The 18929-nt window shown below is 40.9% G+C and overlaps 1 protein-coding gene across 1 annotated transcript in view; it reads left to right on the top strand.

The window, feature by feature from the left end:
• Window positions 1-17785, top strand: part of lamb2 (laminin, beta 2 (laminin S)) — a 44978-nt gene extending 27193 nt beyond the window's left edge. Inside the window, exons 14-35 of the mRNA XM_020635383.3 lie at window positions 1109-1244; window positions 1342-1500; window positions 2049-2176; window positions 2639-2771; window positions 2866-3058; window positions 3294-3437; window positions 4187-4418; window positions 4640-4809; window positions 7894-8118; window positions 8246-8463; window positions 8556-8652; window positions 9148-9329; window positions 9459-9649; window positions 9862-10046; window positions 10280-10521; window positions 11396-11599; window positions 12331-12475; window positions 13030-13237; window positions 13340-13481; window positions 14371-14547; window positions 14745-14904; window positions 15916-17785. Of these exons, the coding sequence (XP_020491039.2) occupies window positions 1109-1244; window positions 1342-1500; window positions 2049-2176; window positions 2639-2771; window positions 2866-3058; window positions 3294-3437; window positions 4187-4418; window positions 4640-4809; window positions 7894-8118; window positions 8246-8463; window positions 8556-8652; window positions 9148-9329; window positions 9459-9649; window positions 9862-10046; window positions 10280-10521; window positions 11396-11599; window positions 12331-12475; window positions 13030-13237; window positions 13340-13481; window positions 14371-14547; window positions 14745-14904; window positions 15916-16052 (3808 nt within the window). The 3' untranslated portion in view covers window positions 16053-17785. The remainder of the gene's footprint in view (window positions 1-1108; window positions 1245-1341; window positions 1501-2048; window positions 2177-2638; window positions 2772-2865; window positions 3059-3293; window positions 3438-4186; window positions 4419-4639; window positions 4810-7893; window positions 8119-8245; window positions 8464-8555; window positions 8653-9147; window positions 9330-9458; window positions 9650-9861; window positions 10047-10279; window positions 10522-11395; window positions 11600-12330; window positions 12476-13029; window positions 13238-13339; window positions 13482-14370; window positions 14548-14744; window positions 14905-15915) is intronic.
• The last annotated feature ends 1144 nt before the right edge of the window (window positions 17786-18929 follow it).

Raw genomic sequence — 18929 nt, 5'->3', positions numbered from 1 at the left:
AACTTTCAATAAGTCTCAGAGCTCCCCAAACCATGTCTGTGAAGTTTCTTGCCAAAAATCCGATCCTGTAGTTTTTCTATTTCAGCCCTGCTCAGAACAGGCTGTTTCTGTGTCTGTAGCTTTAAATGTAAATGAGCTGTGTCTGACCACGCCCCTTTCTTGAAGGGGATGTGTCTCAGGCTTTCTCGCTCCATGCCCTGTTGTTTATGCTGAGAAGGCAGACTCAGAGGGCAGAACAAACACCTACACCTACTGTAGCTGTTTGAGTGTCACCTACGTGGGGGAGGGGTTACTGCCCTTTGTGATGTCATGAAGGGAAGGATGAGCAGTCATAGATTGACAGGAAACTAATTCTTTACATTTAAAAGAGTATTACTAGGCTGACATCTCATTTGAATATTCACATAATGCGGGAAAAGAAAGACACATTTGCAGGTCACGTTTGAAGAAACCTTCAAAATGGGACAGGCTTCGACGTGCAGCTGTGACCTGATTGGTCCTCAGATGTACCCTTCAAAGGATGCAGCCCCTACTTCAGGGCATCGCCTCAGACACATCACCTGTTGATTTCAGAAGAGGTGTTTTGAAACTCTTTAAAGGCTATTGACATGCTGGAAATGCTATCTCAACCTAACTTTTGGTTTATTTAGCAGCAAGCAAAGAGGTTGAATTGAGGCGGGCCTTAAGCCTCCTAGTAATCAGCTACTACACATCATGCCTGCCAGTCTACCCAGCCACGCCCCTAATTATCCAAACCTTACAGTTTTTACCAAGAGGAAAATGTTTTGTCCAGACCTAAGTCATTGTTTGTAGCAGGCTGCAAATTGGATATCTGAGGAACTGCAGTTTTTTGGACTTACTGGCTTAATTTTTCAGCACCACAGGTTGTTGTTGGCGCTAACATTACAACCTAACTCAAAGCACTACTCTGCATAAGTACATCCTGACAGAAATGCTAGCATGCCTGAAATTGTTTTTGTTTTAAAATTAAAAAATTTTGGGGCTTTTCTGATAACAAAATACAAAATATTTAATTAAAATAACATAACCTAAAACCAAAGCACCAAATGCTGGCAGCTAAGAAATCTATTTATGTCTTTCTTCATAGCTGCTCCATGGAGAGCGGTCAGTGTCGTTGCCGCAGTCACATGACAGGACGGCAGTGTACACAGGTGGAGTCTGGATATTACTTCATGGCTCTGGATCACTTCCTGTTTGAGGCCGAGCTGGCCAAAATGGGGCAGGTCAGCCAACTCATGCTCTCACATATTTGTTTCAGAGTGATCCTGTGGGTGTAGTATGGGATTAAAAAAAATAAATCTGAATACTTAATATCCTCAGGGCTGTACCCTGGAGACCAGAGAGCACCAGCCAGGTCGCCCCGCATCATGGACGGGCATTGGGTTTGCCCGGGTACCTGAAGGTGGCACCCTGGAGTTCACCATCACTGACATCCCCTACTCTATGGAATATGACCTGCTGGTCCGCTATGAGTCACAGGTCTGTGTGTTTGTAGACAAGCATTAATCATGTCTGCTAGGAAGACACATCAGATCAAAGTGAAATGGTTAACGATACAGGTTCGACTATTTGTGAAATGCACCTTTTGTGTTGATATAAGGTAGCAAGACGATGTTACATTTTAAATTTGAGTTGGGTTGGTTTTGTTACCTTTTCAGAGACCCTATCTAACTTTCTTCGATTTCCAGTTGTCATGTTATGCTAAGCTAGCTTTTATACTGGCTCAAGCTTCTATCGTGACAAACAGATATGACAGAAGTATGAATCTTTTCCTCTTCAAGGAGATGAATGAGTGTCTATCTTCAAACTATTCCTTAAAATATGAGCAGACCCCTCTTTAGAGACAAGCCTCCTCTGATTATTAACATTTTTCAGCATGCTGGTGGTCTTTAGCGTAACTGCGCTCTACCTTTAAGTCATGCATATTTTACATGTTGAGCACACAAAATTACTCTTCCATACTCTCATATATCAATATTAGACTGCTTATAACTGTATATTAAATATGTCACTGTAATGTTACCCAGATGCCCAGAGACTGGGAGGAGGTGCGTATAACGGTGGTCCGCCCAGGCCTGATTCCTACCAGCAGTCCCTGTGGAAACACCATCCCAGATGATGACAGAATCACTGTCTCTCTTCCTGCTGGAGCCAGGTCTGTGACCCAAACACACACACATAATATACCTTATGTACTGCTTTTTTTTTTGTTGCAAAAGTGTCATAACTAAGCTCAGCCGTCATCACGGCTTTGTACGTTCATTTTATGAATTGTTGGAGTCCCAGTCTGTGGATTCTCATTGCATTTTGGTGTTTCAGAAGCACGGCACAGAGCGAGCTCCTCATACACACACAGTCAGACATGCACGCACACACCCACAGCACTGTGGCTCCCTGCTGGCTCTGCTGAAACCATTTGGCCTCTGTAACGTTTTTGTTACTACTCTGAAGACGGTACAAAAGAGGGACAATTTCTTCCCTCCCATTACATTCAGATTCACAGGGTTGTTAATATTGCAGCTTGAATCGACAGTCTGAAAAAGGCTACACACGAACACCACACACATACATCCAAAATAATACAAGTTACTGTAACTGTTGCTTTTCTATTCTTCAGGTTTATGGTCCCTCCTCAGCCCGTGTGTCTGGAGAGAGGAGTGACTTACACCCTTCGATTTGAGTTCAGACGCTATCAGGATGCTAACAGCATCCTCAACGGAGCTGCCAACGCTGTCATCCTCATGGACTCTGTAAGAGGAATTTATTTTTTTCCTTTCAAAAGGGATCTTACTCATGAAGAAGGAGAATACAAATTCTTGACAAAATATCTGTTTTGTTTTACAGATTGCCTTGATGCCACGCCACTCCTCCATGGAGATGTTTAACGCCGGGGATCTAGCTTCTAACCTCAGGAAGCAGACCTACGAGCGTTACCGCTGCTATGAGGGCGCCAAGAGTGTGACCCGCCCACTGATGAGTGACACCTGTGCCAAACTTATCACCAGCATGTCTGCCGTTGTAAATGACGGTGCTCTGCGTGAGTCAAGAAAGCCGTGTTTGAATATTTTGATCTGTTTAAATAGAGTTTATGATGTGCTCCAGTAGTCCTCTATGCTTTAATAACTGTAAAACTATTAACAAATCACATTAGCCTTGAGCTTTCTGTCAGCAGCAGTTTTTTGTCCCCCTTTCTCTCAGAATTTGATGTGCGGGATGTAAACTTGTTTTATAGTTCAGTAACCTTATGTCTGTTCTTCTCTGTGCTCCTCCAGCGTGTAACTGCGACCCCCAGGGGTCCATGAGCTCTATGTGTGATGTCCGTGGGGGCCAATGCCGCTGCAGGCCAAATGTGATTGGTCGACGCTGTGAGCAATGTGCTCCAGGAACTTATGGCTTTGGACCCTCAGGCTGCATAGGTTTGTAATTCAATTTAATTTCTCCTCTTGATACAGATCTGTTTATGGAAAATAGTTGCAAAATACAACCGCATTTTTCATATTGGGGGTTTGCCCAGCTGTGTTTTAAGCCAGTGGTTCTGGTCTCTGGTCGAGCCTCAGGACCAACCACCAACTCCTTAATAAGACAGCCCCACCCAAGTTTATGTTTTTTTTCACAGATTCAGATTTATTTAATGAAAATAAGTGATGTTTGGACCACAGATTGTACATAACATATGACAGAACAGAGAGACGTAACAAAACATACATGTTTTAAAAGCAGCTCATAGACATTTGACACAATTTCTTAACCAGGCAAACATTCACGACCCACTTTTGGTTCCAGACCCTCCAGTTGAGAACCAATGGGCTAAGCTTTGAAGGGTCTTGTAAGACTTTTGCTAAGATAAAGTCTGTTGAAGAGCTTATGAAAGAGTTTCACAACATCCCAGGCCTAAAGTTAACACTATAAATAAAATATGTGTAATCCATCTATTTTTTGCATCTACCAATCAAAGTGAGCTTGTATGCAGTTCTGTTTTTTGGTTATATGCTGTGCTGCTGGCGCCCTCTACTGTTACAAATCTAACATTGATGAATTAAAATGAGAAATTTCACATTGCTGTTTTTCTTCTTCCTTCTGTTCCTAATTTCTTCTCCTTCCCACTCCTGTCATCCACTCCTCCTTCCTATATGCCCCTCCCTCTCTTTATCTCCCCTCCATTCAGCCTGCGGTTGCAGCTTGGAAGGCTCTGTGACTCGACTTTGTCACAAGTTCACCGGTCAGTGCCAGTGCCGTCCGGGAGCATTCGGACAGCACTGTGACGGATGTCAGGCAGGTCACTGGGGCTTCCCCAGCTGCAGGCCGTGCCAGTGTAACGGACACGCAGATGAATGCGAACAGAAGACTGGAGCCTGCATCCGCTGCAGGGACAACACTGGAGGAGACAAGTGTGACAGGTGACATTTCATTAGAAAAGAAGCGCTACAAGAGTGCTAGTACATAAAGCAGTATGAGTATACAAATGGTTTCATCAGGTATGGAGAATATAAATTTAGTGGATTTAATCAGGAAATAAACCCCTTGTTGCTTTTTTTCTTTTCATAGGAATGGATGACGTTTCAGAATTTTTAAATTCATAAAATATCTATCGAATAATTCGCTTATTGTGTTGTTTTAGGTGTGCAAATGGTTACTATGGAAACCCAATTTTGGGCATAGCATCTGGAGGTCAGTGCCGTCCATGCCCCTGTCCAGACGGGCCCAACAGTGGACGCCACTTTGCTGCATCTTGTTACCAGGACAACCGAAACAGACAAATTATCTGCAACTGTAACCAAGGTTACACAGGTAAACCTAAAACAGCTCTTGTACTCTTGCTCCTTATTTCTACTCTTTATCCCCCCTCTTCAATCAGCCCTGGTTTTCAGCTCTGTGTCTCGTCTCAATGCTCGACTGATGATGCTGAGGAAATCATCAGTGTATCCAGATGTGTGTGTTGCTGTAATTTAAATGACTTTCACTTTGAAATTCATTGTAATTACATTTTACAGAACCTGTGGCACCATGAATACCTGCTGAACCTGTTTCACACCTGAACAATAAAACACTGCATCATCATCATACACATCATTACACGGACCTTCATGATGCACTTTCTGTCAGTTTCTTGGTTAAAACAAAATGCAAACCTCATCTGAGTCAGTAATGTGAAACACAAGTGTGTCTATGATGAGGCTGATGTTAATGTCACCATTATTATTGTTTGTTTTAATATTTTAGGTAAAAAAGGTCTGCACACCGTTCAATGAGCAACTCTTTTTTAAACAGGGGAACAATTCGATCTAAAGGATCTTCCTCAGGCTCTGCAGTTAATAAACATTTTTATCCTGCACCTGTTTGTATTTTGGGACACGTTTTGCCTTTGTTTTGATAGGGCAGTAGAGAAACAGGAAATGTTTGGAGCAGAGAGTGGAGGATGACATGCAGTCGATGTAGAGGGTCAGACTCAAACCTGTCACCACTAGATCTGTGGTCTCATCACATGGGCGCTGACTCGAACACTTAGCTAAGTTAGCACTGCCATTTTGAGCATTTAGTGCATTGAATGACATATTTGGCTCAAAGACAAAGGCAGGGGATCATCAAACCCCAGGAATCATCCTTTGGGGAACATGAATAACAATCCCTCCATCATCTCATTTTCAACTAAAAAGTTCCTCAAGGCGAGTCAAGCCTTCTTAAGAGCAAATAAATGTATGCAATCAAATGTGTCCATTATGCAAAACACCAGATGATACCACTCCAGAAAGGTAAGAATGATGTATCTCAATGGGCTCTGTGAAATGGTAACCTGTCGTTTCCTCCTTCCACTGTACTACTGGGACAGGGATTGTTAAACGCTCCGGGGCGACCATTTTTAAGCGTGAGTAATGATGGTTGACCCCTCTCCCCTCCCCCACCTCCTCCCTTTGTAGTATCCACCAACCCTCCACTTGACCAACCTGACCCATGCATGGCTTCAGCACCCCTCCTTATCGGCTGTGCTGTGCCAGCGTGCACTCCTGCGCACGTGTGAGACCTGGCTCAAAGAACAATGTCAAAATGTTTCAGATGCTTTTCGGCATTTAAGGAGCAAACAACTTTGATAATGACTGATGCTAAAACTTTATTTGAAGCGGTTCAAAACAAAATGATATCAAGATTTGAACCAGGTCTGCTAAATATTCCCTGTACAAGGATCTGACCCAGAGTCATTTTCTTTCAAAAAGTCTGCTTCCTCACTCAAAGATAATCCCCTTCAAAATAAAAGCGAGGGTATTATGGCTTCAGGTTTGATCGTGTTGGTTAATTCTGAGTCTGGGTCAGTTTCTTTCTCTTGTGTTTTAAATAGTTTTCACTTTTCATCTTGATTGTGAATGACTGATGCTGAGACGATCTCTGAATCAACATTTCTACTGAAAATAAGAAATGTTCTGATATAATTATGTAGCCCTGCAGCCAGTGTAAGGGCATTGTATTTCTGTTTTTAAATATTTGTATTTTATTGAGTGAGGAAGGGTTTGAGTACATCAGAACATTCAACGTTACAACATATTAATAATCATAGTTTCATAAGAAAAAGACCCTGCTTGTATTGTTCACTCACAACGACCATACAGCTACATCAAAATCTATCTCACAGGTTGAACTCCATCCCTCACCCACAACCAACAGAGCAGACTGAGGGGTTCCTTAGAGTTAGAAAGTTAGACATTTTATTTCACCTCCTTGTTTTTAAGACTGAGCACAACGCAGGGTAACCACAGTAGCTGATTTCATTTGCTCTCAACCCAATCTTTCCTCCTGATCACCTCTACTTTGACTCTCCTTTACCTCCTCTCTCCTTCATTCTTGTTCCCTATCCAATTTTCTCTTCTCATTTTTCCATTTGCCTCCCTTGTTACCTGTCCTGTACTCAGCTTTTACTCAGCCCTACTCTTTTCCTCTCCCCATCTGTTTGTTGCTTTCTTTCTCTAATTTCCTGCTTGGCTGGAATTTCAGATATTTCTTATTTGAGTCTGACCTACAGGGAGAGCAAATGACATGTAACAGTAAGGGGAAACAGCCTGGATGGTTTATAGGTAAAGAATGAAGCTCTGTGCCTGACTGGTGTTGTGGCTGTGTTGTGTAGTATAAAGCAGTAGTTATGAACAGGTATTGTAAAGATTCAGCCAAATACAGTACACATCATCGAAGGAAACTATGAGTCAACTATGTTTGTGTACATCATTTATTTTTGTGTGGACTTTCTCTGGGCAACCAAGAATTTATCCCCAAATCATCCTCGACTGCTAGCTCTTGTGTTGTTACAGTATTATTTCATCTGATCTAAAAGTCTGCTAATGAGAGCTGGTTAACTTTTGAGTGATGATAAGTAACATAACTGATTCTTCTCTAAAACTGTATTAATATGATGATGATCATGCTTTGCAGAGATTGGTTAAGCCAAACGTGGAACTAACATGTCTCCAGTCCATGTCATTATACTTTTGTTGAAAAACAAAAACAGGAAGTGGTTGATAACAATAGGTATCAATCTAACAGGGGAACTGGTTCCATCAAAAACAAATCTGTCATGGATAGTTATGTCTAGTGATAGATTTTGTGGAACACTCTTTTAAATGTAGAAGTACCATTACAGTACTTGGGGAGGAAGAAGTCCTTTAAGGGGGTCATCTTTACTTTCAACCAAAATTACCTGATGATTCTAAAACTACTTGTTATTTCACACACAATAAACAGCTTAAGAAATCCTGTGAAGCACATCCCCCCTTTTGTAGTTGCAGTAAAATGTTTAGATAAAATAATGTGCAATCATCATATCTTCTGTTCAGTTCTTAATTATAACTTTTTCTCTTTTCCTTTTTTCCTTTTCTTACTGACTTATTGTAGGTGCCCGATGTGAGGAATGTGCCCCAGGTTACTTTGGAAACCCCTCTCAGCCCGGGGGGCGCTGCCAGCCGTGCCAGTGCAACAACAACATAGACATGTCAGACATGGAGGCCTGTGACAGGCGGACCGGAGAGTGCAGGAAATGCCTTTACAACACAGAGGGCCAAAACTGTGGCATCTGCAAGAGCGGTTACTTTGGGGATGCATCCAGACGCAACTGCAGGAGTGAGTGTCATGTACATGGGGAGAAAAAAACATTGGCATGGAAATTAATGTTGTTTAAAAAATAGCTATAATGTGATGATGTGTTTTGTTTTTTGACATGCTTTTTTCCGCTGTATTTGCCCTTCAGAGTGCACATGTAACTTCCTGGGCACTGATAACAGCCAGTGTATGCAGCGTGAGGACTGTGTGTGTCAGCGTACCACAGGACAGTGCCAGTGCCTACCGAACGTCATGGGTCTCACATGTGACCACTGTGCCCCAAACCACTGGAACCTGGCGAGCGGGAGAGGCTGTGAATCCTGCGGCTGTGATCCCAACAACTCGGTCACCTCCTCGTGTAATGAGGTGGGAAACACAACACACATTTCAATAAGAACATCTCACACTGATAGAAATATTTAGTCCTAAACTTCTCTCATTCACTCTCTGTTGTGCAGTTCACTGGAAAGTGTCAGTGCAGAGATGGCTTTGGAGGGAAGACCTGCACCGACTGTCAGGAAAACTACTGGGGAGACCCCAGGACTCAGTGCAGAGGTGAGGTACAACCACACAACGTTGAAGGTTGAGGTGAAGTGAACTTGCTTGTTGCTGATAAATATACAGTACACGCACTTAATAAGTTCAACCAATCATTCAGATAAATTAAATAATGATAAACCTAACACTAGTCAATAACGTGTGCTAATACACAGGAAACTGGAGAGGGTGGGGGTTCTTTTTCAGTCTACATTTAATTGTTATGAATGCAGAAAGCAAAAGCACAATGCAGAGCCCATTTGAATGAATGATAGGGTTGGATTTATGTTCTGTGTTTAGAGAGTGTTAGGTGATTGAAGTACCGAAAGCTAACAAAACACAAGTCAAAGCAAAGCACAAGAAATATGTAGAGAGCAGAATAGATGGCAAACCCTGTGTAGAAGTGTTTTAATTAATAAATGGAGCACTTTATTGATTTAAACAAATCTATTAACAACACACTATGTCCTGTTTAACCATATTAATGAAATACTTCCTCCTTCTCTCCTCCAGCTTGTGACTGTGACTGGCGTGGCATCGAGACCTCTCAGTGCAACACGGTGACCGGTCACTGTGTTTGCCAGCAGGGGGTGTCAGGTGTCCGCTGTGATCAGTGTGCCAGAGGCTTCTCTGGCCAGTTCCCAAACTGTCAGCCCTGTCACCAGTGCTTTGGGGACTGGGATCGCATTGTGCAGGTGCAGTTGCATGCCAAATAAGGCGTCTAATGCTTTGTCTACAGAATCTGAATGTGAAGTGATTGTAATTTCATTAGTCAAGAGGAGTCAAACATAATCTTTCTCCTCATAATTTTGCCACTTTGTTAGGATCTGGCAGTGCGTACAAAGACTCTAGCAGAGCGTGCACATGAGATTCAGACCACAGGGCTTACTGGGCCCTATGAGAAAGCCTTCAGGGACCTGGAGGAGAAGCTGGCAAAGGCTCAGGGGATTGTCAACGCACGCAATGCCACTGCTGCAGCCGTCTCTACTCTCATGGAGCTTATTGAAGATCTAAGGTACAGTGAGTTCAAGTATTTTGTTCTGCTGTAGAAGCAATAGCAAAAAAGGATTTATAAAAAATAAAATGAACTTGCTTCAGAGTCACAAATATGTTTTATCCTCAGCAGCAGGTTTGTATAGTTTGCTCAGAAAATTGTTTTGAAATCACAGGATTTATCAGGATAGATTTAATATCCATTAAGCTTTTTTTTTTGTTGTTGCTCTGAAGAGCTCAGATCAGTGAGACCACTGACGCCCTGAACCGTGTAGAAGGAGACTTGACAATTGTCCAGGACAGCAACTCTGAGGCGAGCAAGGAGCTGAGTGCTCTGGAGAGAGAGGCCAAAGAACTAAACCTTACTTCAGAGCAGCTACACCGTCAACTGGACATCCTGAAAAACTCGAACTTCCTAGGTGAGCATAAGGAGGAGGGCAGAGCCACATTATTCAACCATGTTCTGCTAACTTCAACCTTCTATGACCACCTCTCTATTACCGTAGGCTACTTGTAGGTTCCCTGACCAGTTCCCTGACTTTTATTATTAATTATCAACATCAAAGAGTCTGCTTGTGTTGTTCAGTCTAATAATCCTAAAAGGTCTGAAAAGTTTTAACTTAAAATACGCTTTATTCATTTTTTCTAACAGGTGCGTACGACAGCATCCGTAGCTCCTACAACAAGTCTCAAGATGCAGAGCGACGTGCCAACGAATCAACAACCACCAAACCCAGCACAGTCAGCCAATCTGCGGACACTCGCCGCCGAACTGAGCGTCTCATCAGCGCCAAGAAGGACGACTTCAACCGGAAAAATGCTGCGAACAAGCGTGCTCTCGGAGACCTCAACACCAAAACACAGAGCCTGGACATGAAGAAGCTGAATGAGAAGGTTTGATTGGTTCTTCAGTTTGAAGACGCTGTTTGCTCTGATACATTCTGATATCCAAAAAGACATCCAAAGTCAGAGAGGGGTAACTACAAAAGAAGTGAAAATAATAAAATATCACTTATTTATATATTTATTTTCTCTGGGTAAGCTACATTACAGATAAAATAAGTTTGATATTCCTCTTAAATCATTCACAAAAAAAACACAATAACTGCAAAAAATGTGTTGCTCCTTTTTTACGACAAACCTTAAATTTATAATTAACAGTCCAAAGTTCATGTTGTGAATCTACGAAACTGTCTATCCACCCACTGTTTATATTGAACCCCATTCACAATCGACAATTGAAATTCTACATTCACGTGACACACCAAATAACAACAATTACCGCTACTCGATTTAGCTAGTTATATAGCTTTAGCTGGAATATAGCTTGTTTTTTTTAAATTAATTTTTCATTTGAGCAAATGTGTCATTGTTCACAATAGATGTTGATTAATCAGATTTAATATTTATTTGTTGCACACAAACAGTGAAGTAAGTTTAAGCTTTAGCTAAATTTAGCCGTGGCTATCCTACTGGCTAACTTTCAACTTCAGCTCTCTTGCTTCAGCTTCCTACATCATTTCTTGTCTCCACTTTTTAATTATTTAACATGTAGTGTCACAGAAAGTACATTTTATGGAATAGTAATATGCAAATAAATAAAACACACAAAAAACATCTGTTCCTGACTTATTATTAACCCCATGTGAGCTATTGTTTTATCTTTATGGGATAATAGGTGAGGGAAAATCATTTTTCCGTCCAACATACATGCAGCTGATAGTTTCTTAGAGTAAGACAGTAATTTTGTGTTCACCTGTCCCATCAGGTTTGTGGCGCCCCTGGTGATGCTACCTGTGAGGAAAGCCCGTGTGGGGGCGCGGGTTGCCGTGACGACGAAGGGAACCGACACTGCGGAGGGCTGAACTGTAACGGCGCTGTAGCAGTAGCTGACAATGCTCTGGAGAGAGCCAAACATGCAGAGAGTGAGCTGAACAAAGCTATGGAGGATGTGGAGGGACTCTTCACCAAGGTAAGGAGGGACATGACAACCTACTGAACTTAAGCTATTTAATAAATCAAATGTGTAAGCAAAGCAATGTATATGTAATGCTATAATGCTTTTTGTATGTCACATATTTCGAGAGCTGCCTCTTGCAACAATAAACACGGGGAGAAGATATATTTTGTGGATGCTGTTTATTGTCACTTACATAATATCCTCTCAGCATACATGGGAACTAAATGCTATTCTCCTTAAATCAGGCCCACTTAAAAAACAAGAGACACGTACATCCACTTCTTATGAGACCAGAATGGAATTTTGCTGAACTATATTGTCAATGTTTTTTTTCCCTCCATAGATAACTAAAAAAAGAATCCATTGCAATTCCTTATGCAAGTGTTTTTATTTAATCTTTCCACTGTTTGGGATTTTACTCTTTACAGATGAACACTAATTTACATCTGTTGGTGTTCCCTTTCATGTTGTGCCAGTGTCCCTCCATAGTGTATCACAGACTGGAGTCAGGGTTTACATGCACATGCAGCTTGTATATTTTGAATAAGCCATGTAGCTGCAATCTGGTGTTTATGTGTACTTAGACAAAACAGAATCCTGTGAGAGTGGGCACACCAAAAACCAAAACAGGAAGAATTTATTACCTTAACAATTCTCTGGGATCTCAGTTTAAAAAAAGGAGGGTGAAAACCAGAAAAGCACTTACTGTCAGTCATCTATAAACATTTCTGGCTTTTATTCAGGTGGCAGATGCCAAGACCAAGGCTGAGGAGGCAAAGAGTAAAGCCCAAGCTGCTCTGGACAAAGCCACCGCCACCAAGAACAAAGTGGAGCGCTCCAACAATGACCTGAGAGACCTCATCAAACAGATCAGAGAATTCCTCACTCGTGAGTCTGACAGTGTTCTGGGTTATATACTGATATTCTGCATTTTACATTAGGGGTGGGAATCACAGGGTAAGTCAGGATAAGATAGGATACGATACGGGACACATGGCCTACAATAACAATAATATTAAGATGCTGTGACTGCAATAAGTGAGTAAAATTGTATATTCACAATGGTATCTGATTAACTGAGTTGTAATATAAAGTTAAAGTGCAGGATTGATATGTTTATGTAACTAAAATTTGGTGTCAGTTTCACCTCTTATCATACTTAATCATTTAACTTATTTTTTCATCGCTGTCTTTGTCTACTTGTTCTTCTTCTTTTATCCTGCTGTGAACTTCACTTCAGAATCGTTTTTTAAACATGAATGGTTATCACCAGCAATTCGATAATTGTATCACGCATGTCAGGGTGACGATATATTGCCATATCAATATGTTGTTACACCCCTGTTTTCCACATACGTTTTTTAAATTACCGAGAACTTGTAGGTCAGTCATTGTGCCTCATAATCAGCCCTCCGTTGTAACTTCTGGTGTCTTTTTCTCAGAGGACGGAGCAGACCCGGACAGCATTGAAGCAGTGGCGAACCGTGTGTTGGAGCTCTCCATCCCTGCTTCACCCCTACAGATCAGACACCTCGCTGATGAAATCAAGGAACGGGTCCGTAGCCTTTCCAATGTGGACGCCATCTTGGAGCGGACACAGGATGATGTTCGCAAAGCAGAACAACTGCTGCTTGATGCCAAGAGAGCAAGGTAATCAGAATAATAAGATGTCATTGTATAATTGATTTTTTTTTCCACATTCTTTATCCTCTATTAAGACAAGTTATTTTCAATAACACTGTTGTTGTTTAGACATAATGCTGAGGGAGTGAAGACCACAGCAGAGACCGTGAAACAGGCTCTGGAGGATGCTAAGATTGCACAGACATCTGCAGAAAAGGCCATCGCGAGAGCCAAAGCTGATATTGGGGAGACTGAGGCCCGACTGGCACAGGTATGGATATAAAGAAAAAAAAGGCTGCAGATAAATAGCTGTAGACTTAGCATTAAGTACAATTTATATTATCTACCAGTAGTACAAATTGTCACACCTCTTCTTGTTGAAAGGGTTCAAACCTTTCAGTTTCACTCAACTTTGCCCAGTTAATTCATTTAACTTGATTTTCCACATTGATTCCCAGTTTGGGATCAATAAAGTAAATCTATCTATCCATCTATCTATCTATGTTCGATTTGAGTCTGTCTTTCATCTTTAATCCCTCTTGTTCTACCTATAGCAGGTTGCTGGTTTCTAGGAAAATACTCTGATGAGCTCACTGTACACTACTTGTCAAATACAAATACTGATCCGCAGACAAACACAGAAAAGGACTAAACAGCCAGACAAACAGCATCTCCATGAGTTAGTGGACAGAAAGACAAAGCCCCCCTGAGAACGTATGTCAGTATTACAACTCCAAATGAAGGATGCTTAATATCTGCTGAATGTGTAAAGCTCTTATCAAGCATGATTTCCATATTAGCTATTAAACAGACAATTTCTAAGTGTTGTGTTTCACTATTTTCAGCTGCCAGTAACTGGTTAGAATCCCAATGTACAGTAGGTTTAAACAACAGGAGCACCATGATTAAAAGGTTAATGAAAACCACAAAATGCCCTGAGAGATTTGTCCACACTTGCCACATGGAAAAAAAACATTTAACAGGATTATATTGTAACCCTTGTGAAGACAGGCTAGTACATACAAATCAAATGTCTCATACTGGTTATGTCATGACCGTCCAGTACTCCACTCTGGCACAAAAGGAAAAAATAATGTGTGTTGTGATGATATTATTGAGGAATGGTCACCATTCATTTCTTTTGGACCTTCTGTCCTCAGATTGAGTCGGAGACGTCCAACAGTGAGAAGGATTTGACTGATGCCATGGACCGGCTGGGCACACTGGGACAGGAGATCACCGCCCTGAAGACTAAACGTGCCAACAACAGCATGGCAGCGGCCCGCGCAGAAGAGACCGCCACCATGGCTCGAGACAAGGCAAACGAAGCCAAGCAGGTTTGTGTGTGTGTGTGTGTGTGTGTGTGTGTGTGTGTGTGTGTGTGTGTGTGTGTGTGTGTGTGTGTGTGTGTGTGTGTGTGTGTGTGTGTGTGTGTGTGTGTGTGTGTGTGTGTGTGTGTGTGTGCCAAACGTTTCATCATTAAATATTATACACAGCTGTTACAGAAAGAGCTCACTTCTGTCTTGATGCCCAGATTCTGGACGGCCAGCTGACAGATAAATACCATGAGGTGCAGCAGCGGGTCGACACAAAGGCCAAGGCTGTGAAGGACGCCAAGAAAAGAGCGGAGAGCCTCAGAGATGAAGCTAAGGAGCTGCTGAGAGATGCCCAGAACAAGCTGCAGAGACTTGCAGGTGCTTATTAAAATATCTGTGTGTGCCTGTTTGTGTGTGTCTGTGTGTGTGTGTGTGTGTGTGTATTTTTGTGTTTTTGAGATGGAGAAATAGGCCTGTGTGTCTGTGTAAAAGAAACGTTAATTAGAAATCAATGTGAGTCAGACTCTGTTGTTGTCTTGATTTCCTAGTCAAATAAGTTGGTGCATTATGTTCATCAAGTCATAAAAATCAGATCTAAGATAGGACAATCCTTAATTGATCCTCAGAGGGGAAATTCAAGTGTTGCAGCAGTGAAAAGACATGAAGAAGAGCATACATTTGAGTGCAAATAGATTAAGAAGAGATACAATGTATTTACAACTGTTAACTAGAAAGTATGCAGTAAACTATGCACCTATAAACTGCCAAACTAAAAAGACCTGTCCAGGACATTCAGACATGTTGTGCAGTAAGTGGTGAGTTAAAGTGACTGGTTATGATATAAAGTGACAATAATCAGATAAAGTGACAAAGTTACATGGTTACAAAATTGAGCAATAAATCCCCAAAAAGGTGGTGTTGGCTGAAGGAGCTGCCCATCTGCAACAGCTCCATCATAGAGAGGGTGAGAGGAGTTGTCCTGGATGGCTGTGATTTTGTCCCTCATCCTTCTCTCAGTCACGATCTCCAAACTGTCCAGTTCTACCCCTACACCATTTTGGGAAATAAACTTTCAATATAGTTAATACCTTTTTATGTCTGTACTATAAATAGAAACAGCCACTTAACCTTCAACATTGTATGGTCAACCATGACATAGTTGGGCTGATATTGCTTGTCATCTCGCTTTAGGAAAACAAACACAAGTTGACATTCAAAAACAGTTGTAGACAGCCCACCACTTTTCCTAATTTGATTTCAAAGAATTTGATGCTTGACTGTATAAAAATCAACACTTGGTTAAGTAGAAAGTCTCAAAGACTTAAATCAGCACCAAATATCTCAAAAGTCGTGATGTGTAACCGTTCTTTAAATTCCTGCTGTCCATAGAGCTGGAGAAAAACTATGAAGACAACCAGAGGAGGCTGGAGGGGAAAGCTCGTCAGCTGGATGGCTTGGAGGACAAAATGAAAACCATCCTCAATGATATCAACAAACAGATCCAAATCTACAACACGTGCCAATAATCCACCACTCCACGTCATAAGAACTGTCTGGATTTTCTGCCGTTTTCTCCAGATTCACAAGCTGTAAAATAGACTTTCAGAACACAACCCAAAAATCTGCCAGTGAATATGCATACTGTAGTCTGTTTGTTTGTTACGAAGGCGTTTAATACAGTTACTATCATATTTAGATATTTATAGCCATGGTGCAACAAAAGGTTGTCTGATTTCACATATTTAATTTTCAATCTTAATTTGAGTGCACATTTTTGTTTGGAGAATAATCTGGAAATGTATTTTATAATGTTCTTTAAACATCTGCTGACTGATCGATGTTATCCATTGTAAACAGTCTGTTATTTAACTATGCATTTTTTTACATACTTACAGTGACTGTAACAGAATCAACATGTTTATATCATTTTCTAAGAAGGTTATGTTACTACTGGAAGTGTAACCTGAGCTGTGCTCAAGAAGGACACCTTCATTAAACCTGCATCAGACAGTGGAAACAACTGAAGATATAATACTGTTTAAATGTGTTGTTCAAGGACATACATTTAAAGTATTTTCATAAAAAAAGTGTACCAACTGTGTTGATTGGAATCATATATTTTGTAACACATCTGCCTTTCTACAAATGACTTTGAATCAAAGATAGGACCTTTGTGTATGTGAAAAGGGGTGACTATATTTCCTCTGACAATACATATAGACAAGCACAAAAAGCACCTCTGCCTGGAGTGTGAGGATGGCTGTACACTACTGTCACAGAAATAAGGTTGATGGTAGTGTATGCTCAGTGTATGCTGGCAGCTTAGCCTGGGTGATGCAACTATCAATCAATAAATAAGCCGGTATCTAGTTGAACATTCATCCGGAGTGGAGTATCTCAGCAACTGTTTTATTGAACAAATGAAATAAAAAACCTTTTTTGGGGGAAAGGAAATTCCCCTTTATTACCCCCAGGACACACTTAAAGGTAGTTAAAGTTATTTTAGAAATGCCATGTTGTCTTTGTTCCTCAGAGTTAAATGAATTGTTACTCCAGCTAGCTGTCTGTTAGCAAAATTTAGCATCCAGAAGGCCTGGCTAGCCTGGCTCTGTTTAAAAGCAGAAAAAGAAACCTTTTCACCTCTGTACGTCATCAATTAGCAAGCTAAAAAAAAATGGGCAGGCTGCTTGTGGAAACCCCTCATGGTCAGTAAAATAATCCAGCACATAACTCTGTAAAAATGCAACTAGAGTAGAACCAGGCTAGCTATTTCCACCTGTTTACAATCCTCCTGTCTCATATAATTGACAAATGTAAGTGATATTTATAAAATTGTCTGATTACAAGATTGTTAGAATATCCTCTTTTGTCATTGCCAGAATTATTTTTTGATAAATCTATAAAAGCAATGCATGGAGTGTGAATGTATATCTATCACATGTAGCCTACTGTGACTGAATATTTGTGACCTGCAGTATTTGATGCTTCACTGAATAGTATTCTAAAGGGAAGTACAGTCTTCACACTGTGTGCCTTAGAGTCTTGGACATGTACTCATGAACTATTTGTATGACCATTTTTGTTGTGTCAGAAACAAAACAAACCAAAACAATTACGTTGTCAGCTTTTTCCCTCTGATCACTAATCATCCCTCAGACCCAATATGTTTACAAGGAACTGCCAAAGAAAGAAATCCAATCAGAAATTAAGTTGAACTGTATACAGTTTTTGAATAAATGTTGCACAGTGTATTCCTGAACATGTCCCTTTTTGGAGGATTTTTTTTGAGATTCTTAAATGGAGTCAAATAGAAATCCATTTATCTGTGTTGATCAAATGAAAAGCGTCCCTGTGTGATACTGTCTCTCTTTCTAACCTTGTTGCTTGTGGCCTGAATGTGCATGCAATCATCTTAGGGTCTGCAAGGGTGTAAGATGTCCTGATGCTATTTTTATTGAGCACGACCGTGAGACATTGACAAGTCCTTTGACAGTGGCCGCCTTGGCAGACTTTACAGCTGTCTGTTATCCACATCTTCCAGCTATGTGTGAAAACAGTGAATGGCAGAATTAAAAGAGCACTGCCAGGATGACAGGAGAGAGCAGGGACATTGTGAACCTTCTCCACCTGCTTAAAAACAACAATTGATTATTTCCTCACAATGTCAATTTTAGGTACTGTAAATATGTGCAAAATAAAACTCAATTTGGTGACATGCATACATTAGGCCCATATGTTAAATACAAATGTGATGGACCCCCTTCACAACTTAGCCCTCTTAGCCTATATGCAGGAGTATGGAAGCCCGAAACGGTGTATGGTATGCAAGCATTTTATTTCCCTCAATTTTCCTGTGATAATGAGTACATTTCGGTTGGTTTCTCAAGATCTAGACATATGATAAGAGGGTGGGTTTTCCAGTGATTACCAGTTAATTTCTTGAGAGCTCAGCAAAACCGCTGAAATTGCCTCTTTATAGCGGGAAAAGAAGGTTTGTTATCCCAAGAGATAATGAGATAAACAAGTCGAGATCTTGAGAAAGCAACAAAATTGACTTATTATTACAAGTAAAATAAAATGTATGGATGTATGTCTTATTAGGGCATAAACACAACAATCTTATTTATATTATGAGATGAAAAAGATGATTCAAGCTAAATAAGACTCAATTTCAAGATTCAAAAACGTTTTGTCTATCACATAGTGACAGAAATTAACCTAACATTTTGTTTCTGTCTGATTTTATACACTCCATAATGTGTCAGAAGTGTAAAAGACAAAAGGTTCAGCGAGAGAGAGAAAAGAGAGAGAGAGAGAGAGAGAGAGAGAGAGAGAGAGAGAGAGAGAGAGAGAGAGAGAGAGAGAGAGCGCGCGAGAGAGGGGGGGGGGGATGAGCTACAGGT

The sequence above is a fragment of the Labrus bergylta genome, chromosome 12, assembly GCF_963930695.1.
Source record: "Labrus bergylta chromosome 12, fLabBer1.1, whole genome shotgun sequence".
Classification (NCBI taxonomy): domain Eukaryota; kingdom Metazoa; phylum Chordata; class Actinopteri; order Labriformes; family Labridae; genus Labrus; species Labrus bergylta.
The sequence above is the reverse complement of the archived record's forward strand: the minus strand, read 5'-3'. Positions and strand labels throughout refer to the sequence as shown.